Genomic DNA, 23,537 nt, shown 5'->3' with positions numbered 1-23,537 from the left:
GGAATTGGCTACCACCACCGAATACAGCCGGTGCACATCCACATCCCGACCTCCGATCTTCGGCAACCGCATAAACTGCGTCCTACAAAAACAAACAAAATTAATCACAAACGCCACCAAACACCCAAGCTTCCTTCTTACCAACTCCGGTCTTGAAACAGCTGCAGGTCCTGCAGGAAGCTGGCCTTCCTTTTTCGAAAATCAACTTTCCCCCTGACCTCGTTCATATTCAAAACAAGAAAAAAACTTTTAATGGAGCAAATTTTGACCACTTTTTATTTCAACAGTAAGTTACTTTTGCCATTACAGTATTTTTTTGTGTGTACCTCTGCAGCCAACCGGATCTGAACGTAAGTCCGCGCACTTGCGTCGTCGGAATCCGGATTCCGGAAGTATCCGCCCAGAAGCTTCCACCAAGTGGTTCAACCGAACTGCTTTTGTGGCTGTTGAAGGCAGGTGAGTGGATGCCCGAGCAAGTGTTCTCCTCTTCCCCACCATGCGTGTGCGGTCGAGTTTTCTTGAGAAGCACCACGTACGAATGTGTGTGCGTGTGTGTTTGTGAGTGTTGTCACACGTTAGGGTGGTCCAAATCCGGACTTTTTTGGGGCTACCCCCTGAAATCAAAGATTGACCAATCACTAGGCTAAATTCCAAATTTGAGCTCATTCTGACCACGGGAACCCCTCCCTCCAATCGCTTAAAGTTTGTATGGGAAAAATCGTCAATATGTATGGAGAAAAGAAACTGTTTTACTTTTTTACCTGTGGAAGGCGCCATAGTTATACGATTCTTACCATTTCTCAAATGTAGAACCTTCATTAAATTTAGAACAACTTTCCCGAAGGCACCATATTTTTAGGATTTTTTCCCGCGAAGTTATTAGCGCCCAAAACTGACCATTTTTGCGCGGCTAGCTGTAAGGGGCTACCTAACAACGATGTTTAATTCCAATTCGTACACGCACGTGCTCTCTCTCAGGTTCAAACTCCCTCACGAGCTTGCTCGCCTGCCTGCCTGCCTGTTTACCTACAAGCGTGCGCTGTTTCTCTGCTTGGACTTTTGTCGTCGTCGTCGTTTTCGTTAGCTATCCGCATGTTTATTATAATTTTCAAGATATATTTCGATATTTATTTCAAGATATAAAATTGAATGTAATATGTGATTAACAATAGATATCACCGTGGTGTAAGGGTAAGCGTGGTTGCCTCTCGCCCAGTCGGCCTGGGTTCGATCCCAGACGATTATTTTCGTAATTAAAAGACGCAACTTTTGATATCCAGACATGTATAGGTCATCGCTGAAATTTTAAAGTTATTGCAGTTTTAGTGAAAAAAGTTGATTTTTTGCCAATTTCGTCATTCTCCGGTTTTTGCGCGCGGCGCGTCGAAAAACACGGATTTTATTTTCAAAAAATCATATCTCGGAATCCTGTTAATGAACTCCTCCCATTTTTTAGTATGTTATGAAAAAATATCCGGGGAATCCGATAAAAATATTTCCAGACATAGGCTCTTTGGTCCAGACACCGTCAAAACGGCATTTTAAAGTTTCATACGCCCTTTTTATATGTTAGGCTAGATTTTTGAAACTTCTTATTATTTTTTTGGAAGGCCAACTTATCACCTTTCATTTGCGTGTAAGACAATTGAAAATATATATATATATATATATATATATATATATATATATATATATATATATAACCGATTTCAATTGTCTTACACGCAAATGAAAGGTGATAAGTTGGCCTTCCAAAGAAAAATAATAAGAAGTTAGCTGTAGGAAGCTAGCTGTAAGGGGCTACCTAACGGAACGGAATCGACGTAACACCTTATAATGTGGCCCTCTTAAACCTTGCGGTTTCGTCAACGGATCCACAGGCGTGTATCGTTCTTTTTGCGACAAGACTCCGCCTCCTGGGTCTCCTAAGTGTGAAGGTGTGGACACGGGGAGAGGGCACCGGATACCTATATTTACACTTAGAATTTTTTGCGTCCGCCCCGGGATTCGAACCGGCGACCTCTGGATTGTGAGTCCAGTGCGCGGTCCGATTGATCCACACAGGCTGACCTAACAACGGCTACCTAACAGGCTACCTAACAACGATGTTTAATTCCAATTCGTACACGCACGTGCTCTCTCTCAGGTTCAAACTCTCTCACGAGCTTGCTCGCCTGCCTGCCTGCCTGTTTACCTACAAGCGTGCGCTGTTTCTCTGCTTGGACTTTTGTCGTCGTCGTCGTTTTCGTTAGCTATCCGCATGTTTATTATAATTTTCAAGATATATTTCGATATTTATTTCAAGATATAAAATTGAATGTAATATGTGATTAACAATAGATATCACCGTGGTGTAAGGGTAAGCGTGGTTGCCTCTCACCCAGTCGGCCTGGGTTCGATCCCAGACGATTATTTTCGCAATTAAAAGACGCAACTTTTGATATCCAGACATGTATAGGTCATCGCTGAAATTTTAAAGTTATTGCAGTTTTAGTGAAAAAAGTTGATTTTTTGCCAATTTCGTCATTCTCCGGTTTTTGCGCGCGGCGCGTCGAAAAACACGGATTTTATTTTCAAAAAATCATATCTCGGAATCCTGTTAATGAACTCCTCCCATTTTTTAGTATGTTATGAAAAAATGTCCGGGGAATCCGATAAAAATATTTCCAGACATAGGCTCTTTGGTCCAGACACCGTCAAAACGGCATTTTAAAGTTTCATACGCCCTTTTTATATGTTAGGCTAGATTTTTGAAACTTCTTATTATTTTTCTTTGGAAGGCCAACTTATCACCTTTCATTTGCGTGTAAGACAATTGAAATCGGTTATATATATATATATATATATATATATATATATATATATATATATATATATATATATATATATATATATATATATATCTTTGATTTCAGGGGGTAGCCCCAAAAAAGTCCGGATTTGGACCACCCTAACGTGTGACAACACTCACAAACACACACGCACACACATTCGTACGTGGTGCTTCTCAAGAAAACTCGACCGCACACGCATGGTGGGGAAGAGGAGAACACTTGCTCGGGCATCCACTCACCTGCCTTCAACAGCCACAAAAGCAGTTCGGATGAACCACTTGGTGGAAGCTTCTGGGCGGATACTTCCGGAATCCGGATTCCGACGACGCAAGTGCGCGGACTTACGTTCAGATCCGGTTGGCTGCAGAGGTACACTCTGTGCTGTTTTCGTGGGAATTGCTATATATATATATATATATATATAAATATATATATATATATATATATATATATATATATATATATATATATATATATATATATATATATATATATATATATATATATATATATATATATATATATATATATATATATATATATATATATATATATATATATAGACTTTTTTATTAGATTACCCAAGTAAATGAAGCTGGCAACAACAGTGGCAACAATTTTTGCCGTTGTTGATGAGCGTTTGAAAATGGACTGTGAGGCAAAAATCAAAACAAAATAAGAGTATTATGGTATAACATTTTCGAATGTTTGTAAAGAAATGATTATGTGCACACCATGAAAGCCATGTACGAACAAAGGCAAACACAATCACATTTTTTTTCGGTGGCTCGAAGTGCGTGAAATTATGCAATTTGCGGAAAAAAGTGAGTTTTTTAAACATTCTGAATTAGCTTTTCAGGAAGTTTTCACCAAAATGCTTCTAGTGATTCATTGTGTAGCCCATCCCGTAAGCGCATCTTCTAATATAAATGAGTGAAATGCAGCGCAGTAGAGATCGTGAAAAATAAAAATAAGGTGCTGTGAAACAGGCTAAGAAGAAGCAGCGAGCTAATAAAAATTTGTGGTGGCCGATAATTTTGGAGTTTCTGGTGATTATATGTGTTTAAAAGTAAAAAAATGTATAGTAAGCATTAGTTTACGATCATATCTTGCTGAGGTTTAAATTTTCATGAAGGTAAGTCACATGATATCGATTCAAGAACGATTTCTATAAACGAGATTGTTTTGCTGCAGTCAAGGTTAGGGTTAGGAACCAAATCATTGAAGAAAGTTAAGGTCAAACAACGGCAGCCTTTTTCCGCCATTTTCTGATGTACTAAAATTTCACCTTAAGCTACCATCTATCTCCTGTTTTTATTTTGCTTAACTGATTCTCACTTCTCTGAATCTTTTATTTATTATCCATCATTTGATTTTGATTTTACTAACTTTGATTCTGTTTTTCCACTCTTTTTTTTTTAACAAATTGATACTGTTGTAACAAACTTTGTTTTTTCCCAATGATTTCCATTTATGATTTGCCTTTTCTTTGTTGATCAGCTTTTAAAAATACGAGAGTGAAGCAAAAGTTTATGTTTTCAGCGGCGGTGTTATATATTCTGTATTTAACTTTTTAAATAGTGAACCAATCTTTTCGCACTCTTCAGAAAAGTTGTTACCTGGAACACGGACTATGAGCCCATTAGGTTTTTGAAAAATGTAAAAAGTGTTAAGGGGCTCAAAAATCCAATTAAAAAATCCATTTTAAATCCTTTGCGGTCGTTCAAAGGGTCATTGTACTCAGAAAAATAGGCTTTATCATTAGGAGCAATAATATCGCAAATTTAAACTTAATTTAACGACCCAATTTTTCGAGCAATCCGATAAAAATATTTTCAGACATATGCTCTTTGGCCCAGACACGGTCAAAACGCCATTTTAAGTTTTCATACGACTTTTTCGAATGATTGGCTTGTTTTTTCGGTCCTTCCAAATATGAGCTTGCGAAAGGACCATACGCTTTGACATTGAATTTGAAATGGGATTTGGTTTTGGTTTTTGTCAGTTTTGAGCCCCTTAACACTTTTTACATTTTTCAAAAACCTAATGGGCTCATAGTCCGTGTTCCAGGTAACAACTTTTCTGAAGAGTGCGAAAAGATTCGTTCACTATTTAAAAAGTTAAATACAGAATATATAACACCGCCGCTGAAAACATAAACTTTTGCTTCACTCTCGTATTTTTAAAAGCTGATCAACAAAGAAAAGGCAAATCATAAATGGAAATCATTGGGAAAAAACAAAGTTTGTTACAACAGTATCAATTTGTTAAAAAAAAGAGAGGAAAAACATTGAGAGATAAGAGAATCAAAGTTAGTAAAATCAAAATCAAATGATGGATAATAAATAAAAGATTCAGAGAAGTGAGAATCAGTTAAGCAAAATAAAAACAGGAGATAAATGGTAGCTTAAGGTGAAATTTTAGTACATCAGAAAATGGCGGAAAAAGGCTGCCGTTGTTTGACCTTAACTTTCTTCAATGATTTGGTTCCTAACCCTAACCTTGACTGCAGCAAAACAATCTCGTTTATAGAAATCGTTCTTGAATCGATATCATGTGACTTACCTTCATGAAAATTTAAACCCCAGCAAGATATGATCGTAAACTAATGCTTACTATACATTTTTTTACTTTTAAACACATATAATCACCAGAAACTCCAAAATTATCGGCCACCACAAATTTTTATTCGCTCGCTGCTTCTTCTTAGCCTGTTTCACAGCACCTTATTTTTATTTTTCACAATCTCTACTGCGCTGCATTTCACTCATTTATATTAGAAGATGCGCTTACGGGATGGGCTACACAATGAATCACTAGAAGCATTTTGGTGAAAACTTCCTGAAAAGCTAATTCAGAATGTTTAAAAAACTCACTTTTTTTCCGCAAATTGCATAATTTCACGCACTTCGAGCCACCGTGTTTGTGCCTTTGTTCGTACACACCATGGCTTTCATGGTGTGCACATAATCATTTCTTTACAAACATTCGAAAATGTTATACCATAATACTCTTATTTTGTTTTGATTTTTGCCTCACAGTCCATTTTCAAACGCTCATCAACAACGGCGAAAATTGTTGCCACTGTTGTTGCCAGCTTCATTTACTTGGGCAATCTAATAAAAAAAAGTCTGAATGAAATTTTATTCAACCAATATATGTTTAAGTATATTTTTCAAGTTTGGAAAGTATAATAAGAATATTTTTATCATTTTTAATAGTTATTATAAATACTTGGGAAAGTTATCGAAACAAACTTAGAAACAAACTTAGATTTTATTCACCCTAGAGCTAGCATCACTGCTATCCCAGCAAACCATGAAAACCATCTGTCAAGTTCAAAGTAAACAAAGGAAGGGAAATTTTCGGAACGAGCTCACATTTTCTGGTTGGCAGCGGAATCCGAAGCCCCGGTGGCCCCAAGTTCAGAACGGAATTGATCGAGTGTCCGTCGTCGATTCCACCGGTAGTTATGGCGGAGTGGTGTCTCCGTCAATTTTGTTTAAAATCGACTAAGACGGATTTGTGCACCAGCATCGACTTGAGCGGAAGTGAAGTGATTCCGCCACAGAGGCCTGAGGGGACCGTCGGCGAAAAGCGGTCAGACGCCGTTTTTTACCATGATTCGGGCCAGATCCAGCGGGATGAATGCAGACGCGGTGGCAAGCGGGACCGTCGTGATGCGTAGCACAGAGAAAGAAGAAGACTTGTCGGTTGAAACGGGAAAAACTGGAAAGCGTGAAAATCGGATGAGTTGAACGCGTTGACCACGGAGAGGGCACCACCGTTGTAAAAAATGGCAGAGATGGCAGAATGGTAGAGATCCGGAAAAGTCTTCCCGGAAAAGCCGGCGTCGAGACCCCCAGCGCAACGATCTACAGAACCATCGCAGGGTAGAAAATAAACAAGAATGTGTTTTGCTCGGGAAGTTTACGTTGGTCTGCAGGAAAGTAACGGTGAGTTACTACAAGTTTAGCGGGTTATTTGAAATTAAATTTTTGTTCTTGTAATTCCAGCTCAAAGAACGGCGCCAGTAAAACAGTGACCAACGCCAGATAATCCTGCTACAACAGGTTCAGAAGAGTTACATCCGACTGGAAGAAAGGATCAGGATATTGCCTCACTGCGCCGTGTTATGTATATATATATATATATATATATATATATATATATATATATATATATATATATATATATATATATCGTATATATATATATATATATATATATATATATATATATATATATATGGCAGTCATATATATATATATATATATATATATATATATATATATATATATATATATATATATATATATATATATATATATATATATATATATATATATATATATATATATATATATATATATATATATATATATATATATATATATATATATATATATATATATATATATATATATATATATATATATATATATATATACAGCAATTCCCCACGAAAACAGCATGGAAAAAAACGAAAGTCCTCGGATCGGGCTCAAAATTTTTCTGGGGGTTCCCTGGCCGAAATAATTAGACCCGTATTTTTTTGATTGGCCATTAGGGTGCCCTACGGCGTGTTAGGGTGGTCTGAAAAATTGCCATTTTCGTCGATTTTTGCAAAAACCACTTTTTTCGAAAAATTATAACTCCTCGCCATTTTAACCGATTTCAATTGTCTTACACGCAAATGAAAGGTGATAAGTTGGCCTTCCAAAGAAAAATAATAAGAAGTTTCAAAAATCTAGCCTAACATATAAAAAGGGCGTATGAAACTTTAAAATGCCGTTTTGACGGTGTCTGGACCAAAGAGCCTATGTCTGGAAATATTTTTATCGGATTCCCCGGACATTTTTACATAACATACTAAAAAATGGGAGGAGTTCATTAACAGGATTCCGAGATATGATTTTTTGAAAATAAAATCCGTGTTTTTCGACGCGCCGCGCGCAAAAACCGGAGAATGACGAAATTGGCAAAAAATCAACTTTTTTCACTAAAACTGCAATAACTTTAAAATTTCAGCGATGACCTATACATGTCTGGATATCAAAAGTTGCGTCTTTTAATTACGGAAATAATCGTCTGGGATCGAACCCAGGCCGACTGATATCTGTTGTTAATCACATATTACATTCAATTTTATACCTTGAAATAAATATCGAAATATATCTTGAAAATTATAATAAACATGCGGATAGCTAACGAAAACGACGACGACGACAAAAGTCCAAGCAGAGAAACAGCGCACGCTTGTAGGTAAACAGGCAGGCAGGCAGGCGAGCAAGCTCGTGAGAGAGTTTGAACCTGAGAGAGAGCACGTGCGTGTACGAATTGGAATTAAACATCGTTGTTAGGTAGCCCCTTACAGCTAGCCGCGCAAAAATGGTCAGTTTTGGGCGCTAATAACTTCGCGGGAAAAAATCCTAAAAATATGGTGCCTTCGGGAAAGTTGTTCTAAATTTAAGGAAGGTTATATATATATATATATATATATATATATATATATATATATATATATATATATATATATATATATATATATATATATATATATATATATATATATACATATATATATACCCACCATGCGTGTGCGGTCGAGTTTTCTTGAGAAGCACCACGTACGAATGTGTGTGCGTGTGTGTTTGTGAGTGTTGTCACACGTTAGGGTGGTCCAAATCCGGACTTTTTTGGGGCTACCCCCTGAAATCAAAGATTGACCCATCACTAGGCTAAATTCCAAATTTGAGCTCATTCTGACCACGGGAACCCCTCCCTCCAATCGCTTAAAGTTTGTATGGGAAAAATCGTCAATATGTATGGAGAAAAGAAACTGTTTTACTTTTTTACCTGTGGAAGGCGCCATAGTTATACGATTCTTACCATTTCTCAAATGTAGAACCTTCATTAAATTTAGAACAACTTTCCCGAAGGCACCATATTTTTAGGATTTTTTCCCGCGAAGTTATTAGCGCCCAAAACTGACCATTTTTGCTTCCGCTCAAGTCGATGCTGGTGCACAAATCCGTCTTAGTCGATTTTAAACAAAATTGACGGAGACACCACGCCGCCATAACTACCGGTGGAATCGACGACGGACACTCGATCAATTCCGTTCTGAACTTGGGGCCACCGGGGCTTCGGATTCCGCTGCCAACCAGAAAAATGTGAGCTCGTTCCGAAAATTTCCCTTCCTTTGTTTACTTTGAACTTGACAGATGGTTTTCATGGTTTGCTGGGATAGCAGTGTTGCTAGCTCTAGGGTGAATAAAATCTAAGTTTGTTTCTAAGTTTGTTTCGATAACTTTCCCAAGTATTTATAATAACTATTAAAAATGATAAAAAATATTCTTATTATACTTTCCAAACTTGAAAAATATACTTAAACATATATTGGTTGAATAAAATTTCATTCAGACTTTTTTTTATTAGATTGCCCAAGTAAATGAAGCTGGCAACAACAGTGGCAACAATTTTCGCCGTTGTTGATGAGCGTTTGAAAATGGACTGTGAGGCAAAAATCAAAACAAAATAAGAGTATTATGGTATAACATTTTCGAATGTTTGTAAAGAAATGATTATGTGCACACCATGAAAGCCATGGTGTGTACGAACAAAGGCAAACACAATCACATTTTTTTTTCGGTGGCTCGAAGTGCGTGAAATTATGCAATTTGCGGAAAAAAGTGAGTTTTTTAAACATTCTGAATTAGCTTTTCAAGAAGTTTTCACCAAAATGCTTCTAGTGATTCATTGTGTAGCCCATCCCGTAAGCGCATCTTCTAATATAAATGAGTGAAATGCAGCGCAGTAGAGATTGTGAAAAATAAAAATAAGGTGCTGTGAAACAGGCTAAGAAGAAGCAGCGAGCGAATAAAAATTTGTGGTGGCCGATAATTTTGGAGTTTCTGGTGATTATATGTGTTTAAAAGTAAAAAATGTATAGTAAGCATTAGTTTACGATCATATCTTGCTGGGGTTTAAATTTTCATGAAGGTAAGTCACATGATATCGATTCAAGAACGATTTCTATAAACGAGATTGTTTTGCTGCAGTCAAGGTTAGGGTTAGGAACCAAATCATTGAAGAAAGTTAAGGTCAAACAACGGCAGCCTTTTTCCGCCATTTTCTGATGTACTAAAATTTCACCTTAAGCTACCATTTATCTCCTGTTTTTATTTTGCTTAACTGATTCTCACTTCTCTGAATCTTTTATTTATTATCCATCATTTGATTTTGATTTTACTAACTATCCACACACCAACGGACTTTTACTATGTGACCCTTAACTGTTCCAACAAAGGCAAAATTATTAAAATGAATTCATATGTTGAGGTTTAAACTCAATCAGCAAAGGTAATTATTTAACAAATGCAAAGAAACACACGTCGGGCAAAATTTTCCCACATAAAAAAGTCGGAACTTGTATAAAATGTTTTACAGTTTCCTGTCCTGTCACGTTCGTCAAAAGTCTTGTCAATTTTGCTGAAAATTAAAGTGGTTAGAGTTGCAGTTAATCGTATTCGACATGACCAGAAAAGGCAGGCCTGTAATACGATTATCATGCATGAGTACTTAGCTTTAAAGAGGACGACTCCGCAACCGCCGTCAGATGTCCTCGATCACCTTCGCCAGCATAAGTCGCAATTGGCCAGTAACGAGTTTGTCCTGCTTGTCCTTTGACCAGCTCCGCCGTGGGTACCATCATATCGAAATCGGAGTTCCATTACGCTACACAACCCGGCCGCTAGGTACGCTCCAGTTGCTCCGAATTTTCCGACGACAGGAAGCATTCGATCATTCGGTTCCGTCTGGATTTATTCTTCAAAACTGTGGCACTGTAAATATTCTTCAAATAACTAATAAAGAACTATTAATATTTCCAGACACCACTCGGCAAAGATCAATGTGTAACATCTTTGACTGGCGCTAGTATGGGGAACAAATGCTCCCCTGCTCTTTCCGTATTGGTAAAGTGCATAACAAGCCCTCCCATGCTTTCCATGGGGGCAAGGTCCCAGCCGTGCGGAGCTAAACTACAAGTTTAGCGGGTTATTTGAAATTAAATTTTTGTTCTTGTAATTCCAGCTCAAAGAACGGCGCCAGTAAAACAGTGACCAACGCCAGATAATCCTGCTACAACAGGTTCAGAAGAGTTACATCCGACTGGAAGAAAGGATCAGGATATTGCCTCACTGCGCCGTGTTATGTTGTGTAGATGGTGACCGATTTAACTGATAGGGACGAACATAAATGGAATATATTCGAAATTATTTCGCTGTTTCAGATTTCGGAAGATGTTGTTAATAAATAGAATAATTATTCGAAAGAACGTCTTAAACCGAAGACAAACTTTTAAAGCTTAATGTTTTTCTTGGTTTTCTTGATATTTCTGGAAGTTGCTGGGAAAACATTATCCTCCCTGCTATAGATGAATCGAAACCTAACGTATAGTTATTATTATTTTAGTATGTTTTTACGTTGAATTCTCAAACCAAACAAAAAAATGATTTACTTCCTGTAATTAAGCAAGTATTAATTTTAAACAAATTTAGAGTTATCAACGTGCGCGTACATAAAAACAAGTGAAGTTAAAATTTGTACCGGTCAGCAAAACAAATAGTGTACAAGTGTGCATGAAATCGGGCTTTGATAACTATTTTGGTGTGAGTGGTGATCTCACCAATACAGGCCTTCTGAAAATGATCAATGATTTCAATGATTGTTATCAAGAATAAGAAGAAAAAGAAGCTCAAAACGCTTTGCTCCAATTTCACCAATTTGAAAAGAAAAAGGACCCCGTTCTGCGATGTTTAGATACATCCACAACAGTTGACTACAAACACAAATTACTTCGCTTTCCCACATATTCCTCGGTCTGCAAAAAAAAAAAAATAATAAAATAAAAGCCACCAAAGTTGTATTTTTAATAATACAACTCTAGTTTAGGGCAAGTACGTAGCTCCAAAGAAAGGGGTCAAGAAACCGCGATACAAACAGAAAAAAGAGGGACCTATTTCTTGGGGCTAGTATGCATTTCTTCGCCCTCTCCGTCCCAGTCAATTCCATTCGAATTCTGAAACGAAATCTAATAAGAATTGTATACGAATTCCGTTTCAAACGCAACAACCGGTGCCGTGTTCCTTAATAAGTAAATCTTGTATGAATTCTTACTTAGATTGTGCAGCAAAGTTCACACTCGCAAAGATGGCGGCTTCTATTTCAATCCGGGAGCTGTCCAACGCGTTACGAATGGCATGATGAACCTGCTCCTTTTCCGGTATCACGCACGCTACTGCACCAATGGTTCTGGAAGAAGCATATCAAGAACAAGAAGTAGAAAAATAAAGCACATTTAAAGAGTGTCAGTGCCGGCATTCACAAAGCAGATTTAGAGACTATTTATTAACTAAACTAATATTAACATTCCATTAAACGACTTCCTAACCCTTTGTAAGTCGCGGGTTTTGACGATACTTAGAAGTGTCCTTACAAATTGTGTACAAAGTACAGGTACGCAAATGCTGGTGGGCTAGGATGTCATGCACTAAGGTCCAGCTTGTGACGATACACTACCTCCCTTTACTAAACAATCGAATCCAGAAGGGAAACAATCACCAGAGCCGCATTGGAGGGAGGGTGCTGTGTGTGTCTATCCCTCGCCTAGACCAGACCAAAATCCATGCTAAAGCTGTCAGACCAAATCTGTCAGACCAAGACTGTAAGACCAAAGAGTAAAAGTAAACAATCTTGGTCTTTGACGTACACTGAGCAAAACTCCCACAGCGCATCGAAGTGTTCGCACATGATCTGACCCTGCAGTACTTACTTTACTTTTACTGCTCGTACAACCTCCGGGTCATGAGCTGTCTCCAGATGCGCTGCCACTGAAATCGGTCTTGGGCTGCTACTCTCCAATTCCGACTCGGAACTCCCACACTTCTCAGATCTTCCTCCACTTGGTCTAACCACCTCGCACGTTGCGCCCCCCTCCGCCGCGTTCCAACCGGCTCCGAATTGAACACCAACTTCACCGGATTGATAGTCTGGTTCGGTTGGCGCGCATCCAGCGCGTCCGGCATTCTTACGACGTGACCGGCCCACCGGATTCGGCCAGCCTTGGCGACCTTCCGAATACTTGGCTTGCCGTAGAGTTGCGCCAGCTTGTGGTTCATCCTTCTCCTCCATACGGTGTTCTCCCGTACGCCGCCAAAGATCGTCCTAAGCACTCGTCGCTCGAAAACTTCAAGCGCTTGCAGGTCCTCCCGAGCATCGTCCACGTCTCGTGCCCGTAGAGGACGACGGGTCTTATCAGCGTTTCGTACATGGTACACTTTGTACGCCGGGAAGGGTGACCAGACCTTAAGGTCTTGTGGAGTCCGTAGTAGGCACGACTACCGGTGATGATGCGCCTCCGAATTTCCCTGCTGCAGTTGTTGTCCGACGTAACCAACGATCCGAGGTACACAAACTCCTCCACAACCTCGAACTCGTCGCCGTCGATCGTCACGCTCGGTCCTATGCGAGTCCTAAGGGACTCGGTTCCTCCTGCCAGCAGATACTTCGTCTTCGCAACATTCACCTTCAATCCAACTGTTGGGATATCAGGGCAGGTCAAAGGCTACATCCCTGGCCAAAAATTATCGTCACTTCTCACACTTTCCACACCATTCTGTTGGTCATCCAATTGCGACACAATTACACATCTTTGTACACTTGTAACAAACACACTAGTTGAGGGTCATACGATCTTACCACGACCTGTAGACTATCCAAATAGGAATCAGGAAAAGGAGACGGTAAAACATCGCACGAGCAGATCTCTGACGTGGGATCTTGCAAGGTTTGATCACAGATCAGTCCTACACGGTTCGCCAGACGGCACGGGCCTTAGGCCCACCGTCACGGCTGTAAATATTGTAAATTATAATAAATTGTAGTATGGAAATAAACGTCTTGTTTTACGGTACACTTCGTTTAAACCGCGAGTTCTTATTTCGGGAAACCACTTGGACGGCCAGAATTGGAGAAGCAGAGATTCCACCGGTGTAATTACCTGCCGGTTTCAGGGCTTCTACGGCTGGTCGGAGTCGCCACGGTGAACTTGGTTGGGGGTTCACTCTTCCTTTCCTCCACACGAGCTATCGAAAGGATTTACACCAAGCCCGAAGGACCAAGCCCCCCAACATTTGGTCCTTCGAACCGGATGCCTCGGAGGCATCGAGGGACCAGAAGGAAGGATGACGTGGGCGACTTCATCGGATCACCCTGCTTGGGACACTACAACAACTTGGGGAAACTCGCGTACCCGGATCGGCTGGAACGGGACTTCCAGCAAGAACCAAGCTGGACCAAACGCCATTGTCGCGAGGACGCGCACAATAGGCCGCCAAGAGCATCGTACATCCATTCAAGGAACCCTACAAATCCAAAGGTATTGTGAGGTGGTCACACAAAGGATCTGCCGCCATCGCAAACGATCGAGGTTGGCGCCATCCCCACGGCGTCATCTTACCTGGACCCTGCCAAAGGATCATCCCGTTTCCAACGGATTGGCACAACTCTGGAGAGTTTTTGTCGTTTATTCATATTGATCGCCAGGTCAGGAACAGTTACACCATCTCAATATTGCCGAGCGGTATTGGAACCAACCACAAATCCAAACAATCCATGAATGGACCGTCCCGGTTCATCCTCCCTGATGGCCAGTTGGTATACTGGCACTGGATCTCGTTTCCCACGCCCACAATCCGGAACGATCGAGCTGATCGGAAGTCAGCACTGGAACAAAATTCAATTAAATCTACCCAAAGATTCCCATCGACTGGAAGTCGGCACTGTTGGTTACACCACCGACTGCATCTGAGTGCAATTTCTGGATTTAGTTAGTGCACTCCACCCACCCACACTAACCATCCCGAGGAAAGTCAACATCATCTACGCTGTACATTTCGAGCATCTGGGCTCGTCAGCTGGTTGGCGTTCAAGGAGGTTGGCTCCCATTCCCACCTAGAGGTGAAGGCCCGTACCAGGAAAACGGTGCACGAATTTATTGGAAAAAAGGTTAGTACCATTCCAATGCTACCCACGCAACCCGAAGGTGCTCCTTTCGTTTTCGTTCTTTCAGTCTACCTGTACAAGGATATCCACCCACGCAAACCGGAAACGACGTTTAAACGGAGTTGAACGTCGTAAACGACAACGAAAGGCACAGGAGCGCAGCAATGTGAGTCGAAATATTTTCATCCGTTGGCAGCCAAAGATCGTCTCGAGGGCCACGAACTGTGACGATCAATCACGTGACCAATCGGAATTTGTGACAGCTCGCAGTGATCACTCGGGTTTGGCTGAGTACGGTTGCTCGGATCGCACATGGATCCTCTCATGTATGCTGTTGATTGATTAACATCCTCGATGACTGCGATCGTGCGCTAAACCGTACATTGATGACAACGGATTGCCATTGAGAAAGCTGCGGTGACGTCATCGGGACGTCGCTAAACAATAACAAACCACCAAGGACCTGGTACCCACCCACATGGATGACTTCATGAGATTCAGCTGATGAGGCAGTTGGATTTGGACTCGGCAAACGTTCGCCTCGAGAAAGCCAACACGACAACTACTACAACCATCCAGAACTTCGTTGTGATGTCATCGACCACCACTACTAAGGTTACCAACGGAACGTGCGCGGTACGCACGCGACTTAGTGGACGATCGTTGATCTGGGCAAGATCAGCTCGTCATAACGTCATCAGCCACCGCCGAAGGATCGGCAAAGGACTTGGCTCGTAGATGTTTGGCCGAAGACGAACTACCTACCCACGGGGCATGGGCTCCGGTTACAACCGCGTGAGGCTGCTGTGCTAGCGAATGCATGGACGCAGTTGCAGTCGGCGAACTGCATTCTCCTCGACGACTACGGGCATGAAGAGGCAGCGCATAATCTGATTTCTTAAGGTAAACATAGCTACAGGTATATGTCCGCCGAAGCCGGACACCGGACTCTACACCTCCTCATGAAACTTTACCCTCTTCCATGACGTCACGTCGGTTTGCCCATTCACATTGTTCGGTGAGGACCATTGAACGCACCCGCTACGGATCATTACGGAGGTGACGGTGTCAGCCGTTACGGATCATCTACCTATGACGTCATCGATTTTCGGGAGCAGACGCAACCGGCTCCAATCTTGGGCTATGTCGGTCTGGGACAGACGGCAATCTTCCTGGAGTACGGTTTCCGGGCAGCCGACGGATCGCTGCAACAGCCCAAGCTAAGTGACAACGACATCCACGACGTCGTTCTCCACATCTTCCGGTGACGTCAGAGGGGCGTCTAGGTCTGTTTTTGCGGGTTGAATGAACCACCACATCGGAACTCTGGCATCAATGGGATCGGGATGCCACCAACTACTACCACGGAGTTTACAGCATAAGCTAACCAACACCAACCAAGGACGTGCTGGGCATGCACGCGGCGTCGCTGGAGACGTCGATTACTCGGGCAGCACAACGGTGACATAGGATGTCGCAAGCTGCAAAGAAGGAATCCTGCATTGATCAAGGTTTCGTCAATGAACCAACTCGACTGCTGGTGTGAAGTCACTGGGACTTTACAAATTCGAACTAACCCTTTCAACTAATCCACATGAACGCGTGACGTCACTGGGACGTTGCCGTACGGTTCAACCTGGGACGACAGTTTGAATACAGTTCTGGACTTCAGGTGTACAGGAAGCACACCTGGGAGTAAACCATCCGGAGCAAGGGCTCCAATGGGGGACCACAGTTGGAACACTGTTGGTCACTAATCCAAAACCCCTCAAGTGTCATGGACGCACACTTCGAGGCCACCATCCGGAGCAAGGGCTCCACTCGGGGAATACAGTAGGCACACTGTTTTCCAAAATCCCACCCACGCCTTCAGAGTGTCAAGGACGCACACTTCTGAAACGACGGCAAACGGAACAGGGTTCCATGCCAGGTGACAGTTGGAACACTGTCTATCATCGAGGATCGCACACTACCAAAGGGTCACGGACGCACCCGAACAGCGATCACAATCCGGAGCAGGGCTCCATCCAAGGGAGGACAGTTGGAACACTGTCTTCAAACCCGGAGGCGGCGATTGGTACATCGCTGTGGACTCAAGGTAAACCATAACCAGGACCAGAACCAAGAGGAAATTCAAACCAAGATCGGCGGTTGGACAACCGTCGGCGAGCCAAGGAAGAATTGGGACGTCGAAGTACCAGGGCATCATACTTCGAAGCACACACACCAAACGAGAGGCAATGCAATACACACGCAGGAAAGGTTGATCGGTAGTAGACACATTTGCTGGTATTAGGGCATTAGGGCAGATCAAACTTAGCAAGACCAACACAGACTTAGGATTTTTTTTCAGAAATGGTTATTTCAGGGCGGGGAGAATGTTGGGATATCAGGGCAGGTCAAAGGCTACATCCCTGGCCAAAAATTATCGTCACTTCTCACACTTTCCACACCATTCTGTTGGTCATCCAATTGCGACACAATTACACATCTTTGTACACTTGTAACAAACACACTAGTTGAGGGTCATACGATCTTACCACGACCTGTAGACTATCCAAATAGGAATCAGGAAAAGGAGACGGTAAAACATCGCACGAGCAGATCTCTGACGTGGGATCTTGCAAGGTTTGATCACAGATCAGTCCTACACGGTTCGCCGGACGGCACGGGCCTTAGGCCCACCGTCACGGCTGTAAATATTGTAAATTATAATAAATTGTAGTATGGAAATAAACGTCTTGTTTTACGGTACACTTCGTTTAAACCGCGAGTTCTTATTTCGGGAAACCACTTGGACGGCCAGAATTGGAGAAGCAGAGATTCCACCGGTGTCATTACCTGCCGGTTTCAGGGCTTCTACGGCTGGTCGGAGTCGCCACGGTGAACTTGGTTGGGGGTTCACTCTTCCTTTCCTCCACACGAGCTATCGAAAGGATTTACACCAAGCCCGAAGGACCAAGCCCCCCAACACCAACCTTATCCGCTTCCCGCTTCAATTCGGTGTACCGCCTGGCCACCTCCTCGAACGTTCTGCCGACAATGGCCATGTCGTCGGCATAGCAGATGAACTGGCTGGATCGGTTGATAATCGTGCCCCGCATGTTGAAGCCCGCCCGCCTCATAACACCTTCAAGCCCAATGTTGAAACAGAGGCCGGAGATACAGTCGCCTTGTCGCAGTCCCTTGCGCGATTCGATCGGGTCGGACATCGCTCCCGAAATCTTCACGCTGCACCGTGCCCCGTCCATCGTCGATTTCACCAGTCTGATCAGCTTCCCGGGAAAGCCGTTCTCGTACATGATCTTCCATAGCTCTTCGCGATCGACCGAGTCGTACGCGGCTTTGAAATCGATGAACAGGTGGTGCGTCGGGGTCTGGTACTCGCGACATTTTTGGAGGATTTGGCGCAGCAAAAAAGATTTGGTCCGTCGTCGATTTCCCCCTCCACAAAACCGGCTTGGTACGCCCCAACGAAATCCTTTGCTCGCTCTGACAGACGACAGAAGATGATCTGAGACAGCACTTTCAGTTGCAGTTGAGTCTTTTTACCGGACGGACGCGTTTTTAATTCGCTCTACACCTTTAATTTTTATTTACCTTCACCGACCCAGTCCACAAACGTAAACGTAAACATATTTATTTTTTTTGTCGTGTGCCCTTATTAACAAACGTAAGCAAAATGCAGTGCTATGTGCCGTCGTGCTCTTCACCTTTCGACCAACAATACCTCTGGAACTGCTCGGGGATCTGTAACCGAAGTTTTCACGCGGCCTGTATTGGGGTCAAGCGTGGCTCCGAAGACGACTTGCAACTACATGTACTTCCAATATGCAGCCTTTGTCGAAATAACCTACATATGGAAATCGACATTAGGAAAATAATGCAGCATCATTTAGAAGGCAGTCATATGATCTTGACTCACATCAAGACAAATGACAAGACAAACCAAGAAGCCCTTAATGAATTGCATAATAAAATCATAGGCCTGCAGGAAGAAATTAAGAAATCTGCAGAAATCGCAAGTCGAATACTTTCGGCAGTATTAACACAGGCACCGGCAATGGACTTCCCTTAAACGAAGTCAGAAAAGCATTTGAAGACACCACCTCGGACCAGAATCAAAAACTCGCTGAATCATTCTGCCGTATCCAGGAAATTACGTCATCCCACCGGGATGACATAATTAAAACAATTGCCTCAGCAGAAAAATGCCCCTCGGACATAATTCTAGCAGTCCACGATGAAGTGAGGGCCCTCACTTCATCCATCAATAAACTGCAAGACAATGAAATTGAAGTCCGGCAAAAATCACTTGCAGAAGAATTAAACGAACAAACCGTACTGGAAATCGAATCTGGCTGGCGACTTATCGGCAGCAAAAAAATCTGGAAGCCAGACTGGACCGACTTTGACGCCAGACAGCGGACTCGCCGTCTTCAGGAAAAGGAAGCCGAAAAAGCACGTCGCCGCAACCGAAAACATCGTCAACAAATGCAGCACCAGCAACAACAACAATCACAACAACATCATCAGCAACGCCGGCAACAGCAACACCAGCAGCAACAACATTCACATCAACATCTTCGTCGGCAACAGCACCAGACCAACTGCAACTCTGACGCAGGCCGAAACCCAAGTACGCCACATTTTAACTTAAAGAACAATCAACTCGACCAGGACAATGCAAGTAGCAGCAACTTTTCCACTCATTCGTCAACCAAATTGTCCGACAAGGAACTTCTAGACCAGGCAAGGGTCGAATTTTCTGGCCAACCTCCAACTACATCGAATTCAAACTTTATCAACTTCCGAAAAGGGAAACCATCAACCCCTACCGGAAGGAAAACGCCAATCGTCCCACCTCTGAATGCCACTACGCCGCAGCCAGCAGAAACGTCATCACAAACTCCTGAAGTAACAGACAGTATGTTCTGTCTGGACCCAATGAAGCCGCCCATAGTACGCCTAACTGAACAGTCTGCAGTCGGCGATGGCCGTTTCCTGCTGGCCAGACTCCGCGAAATTAAAGTCTATGACAATCTCAGACTATACTTGGCGTATCTGAAGGACCAAAAACCGGACGTCTGCATAGACGGAATAACAGTAACCAGCATGCATGTCTTTTTTGCATCCAATGGCCTGCCTTCTGAACCTGAACATCTTATGAACATCTTCATGGAATACAACTCAACAATTGGAATTTCACCTAAGCAAACCCTCACCGACCTGGAAACCTACAGGAAATATGTAACAAACAAAAGACTTCAATACCTGCAGCACTCGCGCGAAACCGCCAACAAATTCTACCTGCCGACTACATCGTCGAATTTTTACAAGCATTGACGCCTTCTAACACGGAAGAAGAAATGACACCCTCGCAAGGGGCAGTAAGTACTATTAATAATTTAAGTATGTCTCCAAAAATTTCTTCAACGGAACAACAGAATGCGAATGAAATTCTAATTTATTGTCAGAATTTCAATCGCATGAAAAGCCCAGGCAAAATGAAGGAAATTTCTTTAAACATTCTCTCACATTCTTTCGACATTATTCTTGGAACTGAAACTAACTGGGACGAAAGCGTCCACCCTGAAGAAATTTTTGGAAACAATTATTTTGTATTCCTAGGCAATAGAAATTTAAATCTAAGTCAGAAAAAGTCAGGAGGCGGCGTCCTCTTAGCCATAAATGCCAGACTTAATCCAAAAGAAATTGTAACTGAAAAACATTTTCAATTTGAACAAGTCTGGGCCAAAGCCACTATTGCAGGCCAAGTACACATTTTTGCATCAGTATACTTTCCGCCGGACCATGCAAATAAACAGTCGTATGAACTATTTTTTAAAACAGTAGAAAACATAACATCAAAAATGGAACCGGAAGTAAAACTTCACATTTATGGCGACTTTAATCAAAGCAAAGTCGAATTTATATCTGACCAAGAAAATGAAGCAATTCTTCTCCCAGTCATTGGGGAAAATGAAACTTTGCATTTTCTCTTTGACAATATTGCAAATTATGGACTTTTCCAAATCAATCATGTAAAAAAACAAAGAAATTCATTTTTAGACCTTTTATTCACTAACAGTATTGAAGACTTTCATGTACAAGAATCTGTAACCCCCCTTTGGAAGAATGAAGTCTTCCATACAGCAATTGAATATTCTATTTATGTCCATAAAAACACTTTGCCCATTGACTGGGAATATGAAGAAGTCCTGGAATACAATAAAACAAACTTTGTAGAAGCCAAACGTAAACTACTTGCAATTGACTGGCAAAATTTATTTAATAATGAAGGAAATGTCGACGAATTAGTAGGAAAATTCTATACGGAAATTAACACTATAACATCTGAAACCGTACCTACTAGAAGAAGACGACGTAATAACACAGGCAATAAATACCCAGTGTGGTTCACTCCACAACTAAGAAATTTAAAAAATAGAAAACAAAAAGCCTACAAACTATACAGAAACAATACAAATGACACAAATCTTCTGAATTATCTGAATATTTCCGACCATTTTTTTTTCGGCACTCAATTCTGCCAACGAAGAATATAATAGTAAAGTCGAATCTGAAGTCAAATCATGCCCGAAAAATTTCTTTAATTACGTAAAATCCAAATCCAAAAGTAGTAACTTCCCATCGCAAATGCAACTGGACGAAAATGTAGGCAGTAACTCAAAAGAAATTTGCAATCTTTTTTTCAAAATTTTTCAAAGAAGTATACACCTCATTTTCCGAAGAAGACCGCGACCGCGACTATTTTTCATATATACCAGAATTTCCAAATGACGTCTCAGTCAATTCTTTGTCAGAAACGGAAGTACGCCAGGCATTGAAGGACTTAGACTCATCAAAAGGACCAGGACCCGACGGAATAGCACCTGCATTCCTAAAGAACCTTGCAGAAGAATTGACATTTCCACTGCATTATCTCTTCAACATGTCAATAAATACTGGAAAATTCCCACAAACATGGAAAAAGTCTTTTTTGGTGCCTATTTTCAAATCAGGCCCAAAATCAGACATACGTAATTATCGCGGAATTGCCCTTTTGTCTTGCATTCCAAAACTTTTCGAATCTATTATAAATGAAAAAATCTTTCAGCAAGTAAAAACCGCATCACATGTAAACAGAACGGCTTTTTAAAGGCCGCTCTACTAGCACCAACCTTTTAGAATTTGTAAATTTTACACTGAATGCAATGCATAATCGCAATTTCGTAGAAGCAATTTACACAGACTTTAGTAAGGCATTTGACAGAATCGACATACCATTATTAATCTTCAAACTGCAGAAAATTGGAATTCAACCGAATCTTTTGGAATGGCTTAAGTCATATTTGACTAAGCGCGAACAAATTGTTCGCTTCCAAAATGTACTATCGGAATCAATTCACGTCACCTCTGGGGTTCCGCAAGGATCCCATCTAGGACCTCTTCTTTTCATCTTGTATGTAAACGACATTTCCTTCATTCTTAAAAAAATTAACGTACTTGTATATGCAGACGACATGAAATTGTATATGGAAATAGGAAATGCCAACGACAGTCATGTATTCCAAAACGAAATTAATCTTTTCTACACATGGTGTAGTAAAAGCCTACTCCAATTGAATGTAAAGAAATGTAATTCCATTGCCTTCAGCAGAAAACATGAAACACCAAACATAACAGTATTATTAGGAAACCAACCAGTAGAAAAATGCAAAGTAGTACGTGATCTAGGTGTCATCCTAGACTCACAACTAACTTTTGTAGAACACTATAACACAATAATAAACAAGGCAAAAAGTAGGGTAGAGTAGTCATCAATGAGACACGGGGAACAATGATAAAATGGCTCTCACAAGTCGTAGTTTCAACCAATCAGGCTCATATTTGGGGGAAAGGTGTGTCTACGGGATACACGTCTGCCATATTAGTGGCTTTGGTTATGGACGCTCCCTTGAAAAGTTATTCATAAATGTTTGATTCTGGGGTGTAAAAGTAAATTATGGACAAAAAATACTTTTTCGCTCGTAGGCTGCCATTTACACCAAAACTAATATTTCTTCAAATTTCTTTCGACGTTCCATAGGGATTGAGTTGGGCTACAATGTCCTTTCATTAGATTTGGCCAAAATTTTGAATATACCCAGAATCCAGGGCTGTCTCATTGTTCCCCACTCATTTCAGCCCATGGGTAACAATGAGACACTTTGATTTTTCTTCAATAAACTTTTCAAAATCGATGGAAATCTTTCAAAACATGAATTAAAAGTTATTTTTGGCATATTTATAGAGTTTAAACTTCATTTAACCAAAAATACTAAAATATTTGGTATTAATATATGGATTTTACATAATTTCAATACTTTTTAGTGTCCTTTTGTTATTAAAAGTTTCATGTTAGCAAAATTGCTCTAAAATGTTCAAGGCAAGTCACCTGCAATGGAACAATACAAAAACATGATGTTTTACTAGAAAAATGTTGATTTTCGTAAAGTGTCTCATTGTTCCCCAGCTGTCTCATTGTTCCTGCCAAGTGCGTCTACAATGAGACAGTTGAATAACTCTGGCTGTAGATGTCGGATCGATCTCATATTTTGGTCAATGTTAGAACACATTAAAAGAAAGATA

General features: G+C 41.2%; 1 protein-coding gene across 1 annotated transcript in view; it reads right to left on the bottom strand.

The window, feature by feature from the left end:
* The window catches only part of LOC119769928 (integrator complex subunit 7), a gene marked incomplete at its 3' end in the record, with an annotated part of 79,162 nt that overhangs the window by 11,195 nt on the left and 44,430 nt on the right, over positions 1–23,537 (bottom strand). The window contains exon 4 of the mRNA XM_038263794.1: positions 12,018–12,152. Within this exon, the coding sequence (XP_038119722.1) occupies positions 12,018–12,152 (135 nt within the window). The remainder of the gene's footprint in view (positions 1–12,017; positions 12,153–23,537) is intronic.

The sequence above is a fragment of the Culex quinquefasciatus genome, chromosome 1 (assembly GCF_015732765.1).
Source record: "Culex quinquefasciatus strain JHB chromosome 1, VPISU_Cqui_1.0_pri_paternal, whole genome shotgun sequence".
Taxonomy (NCBI): domain Eukaryota; kingdom Metazoa; phylum Arthropoda; class Insecta; order Diptera; family Culicidae; genus Culex; species Culex quinquefasciatus.
The sequence above is the reverse complement of the archived record's forward strand: the minus strand, read 5'-3'. Positions and strand labels throughout refer to the sequence as shown.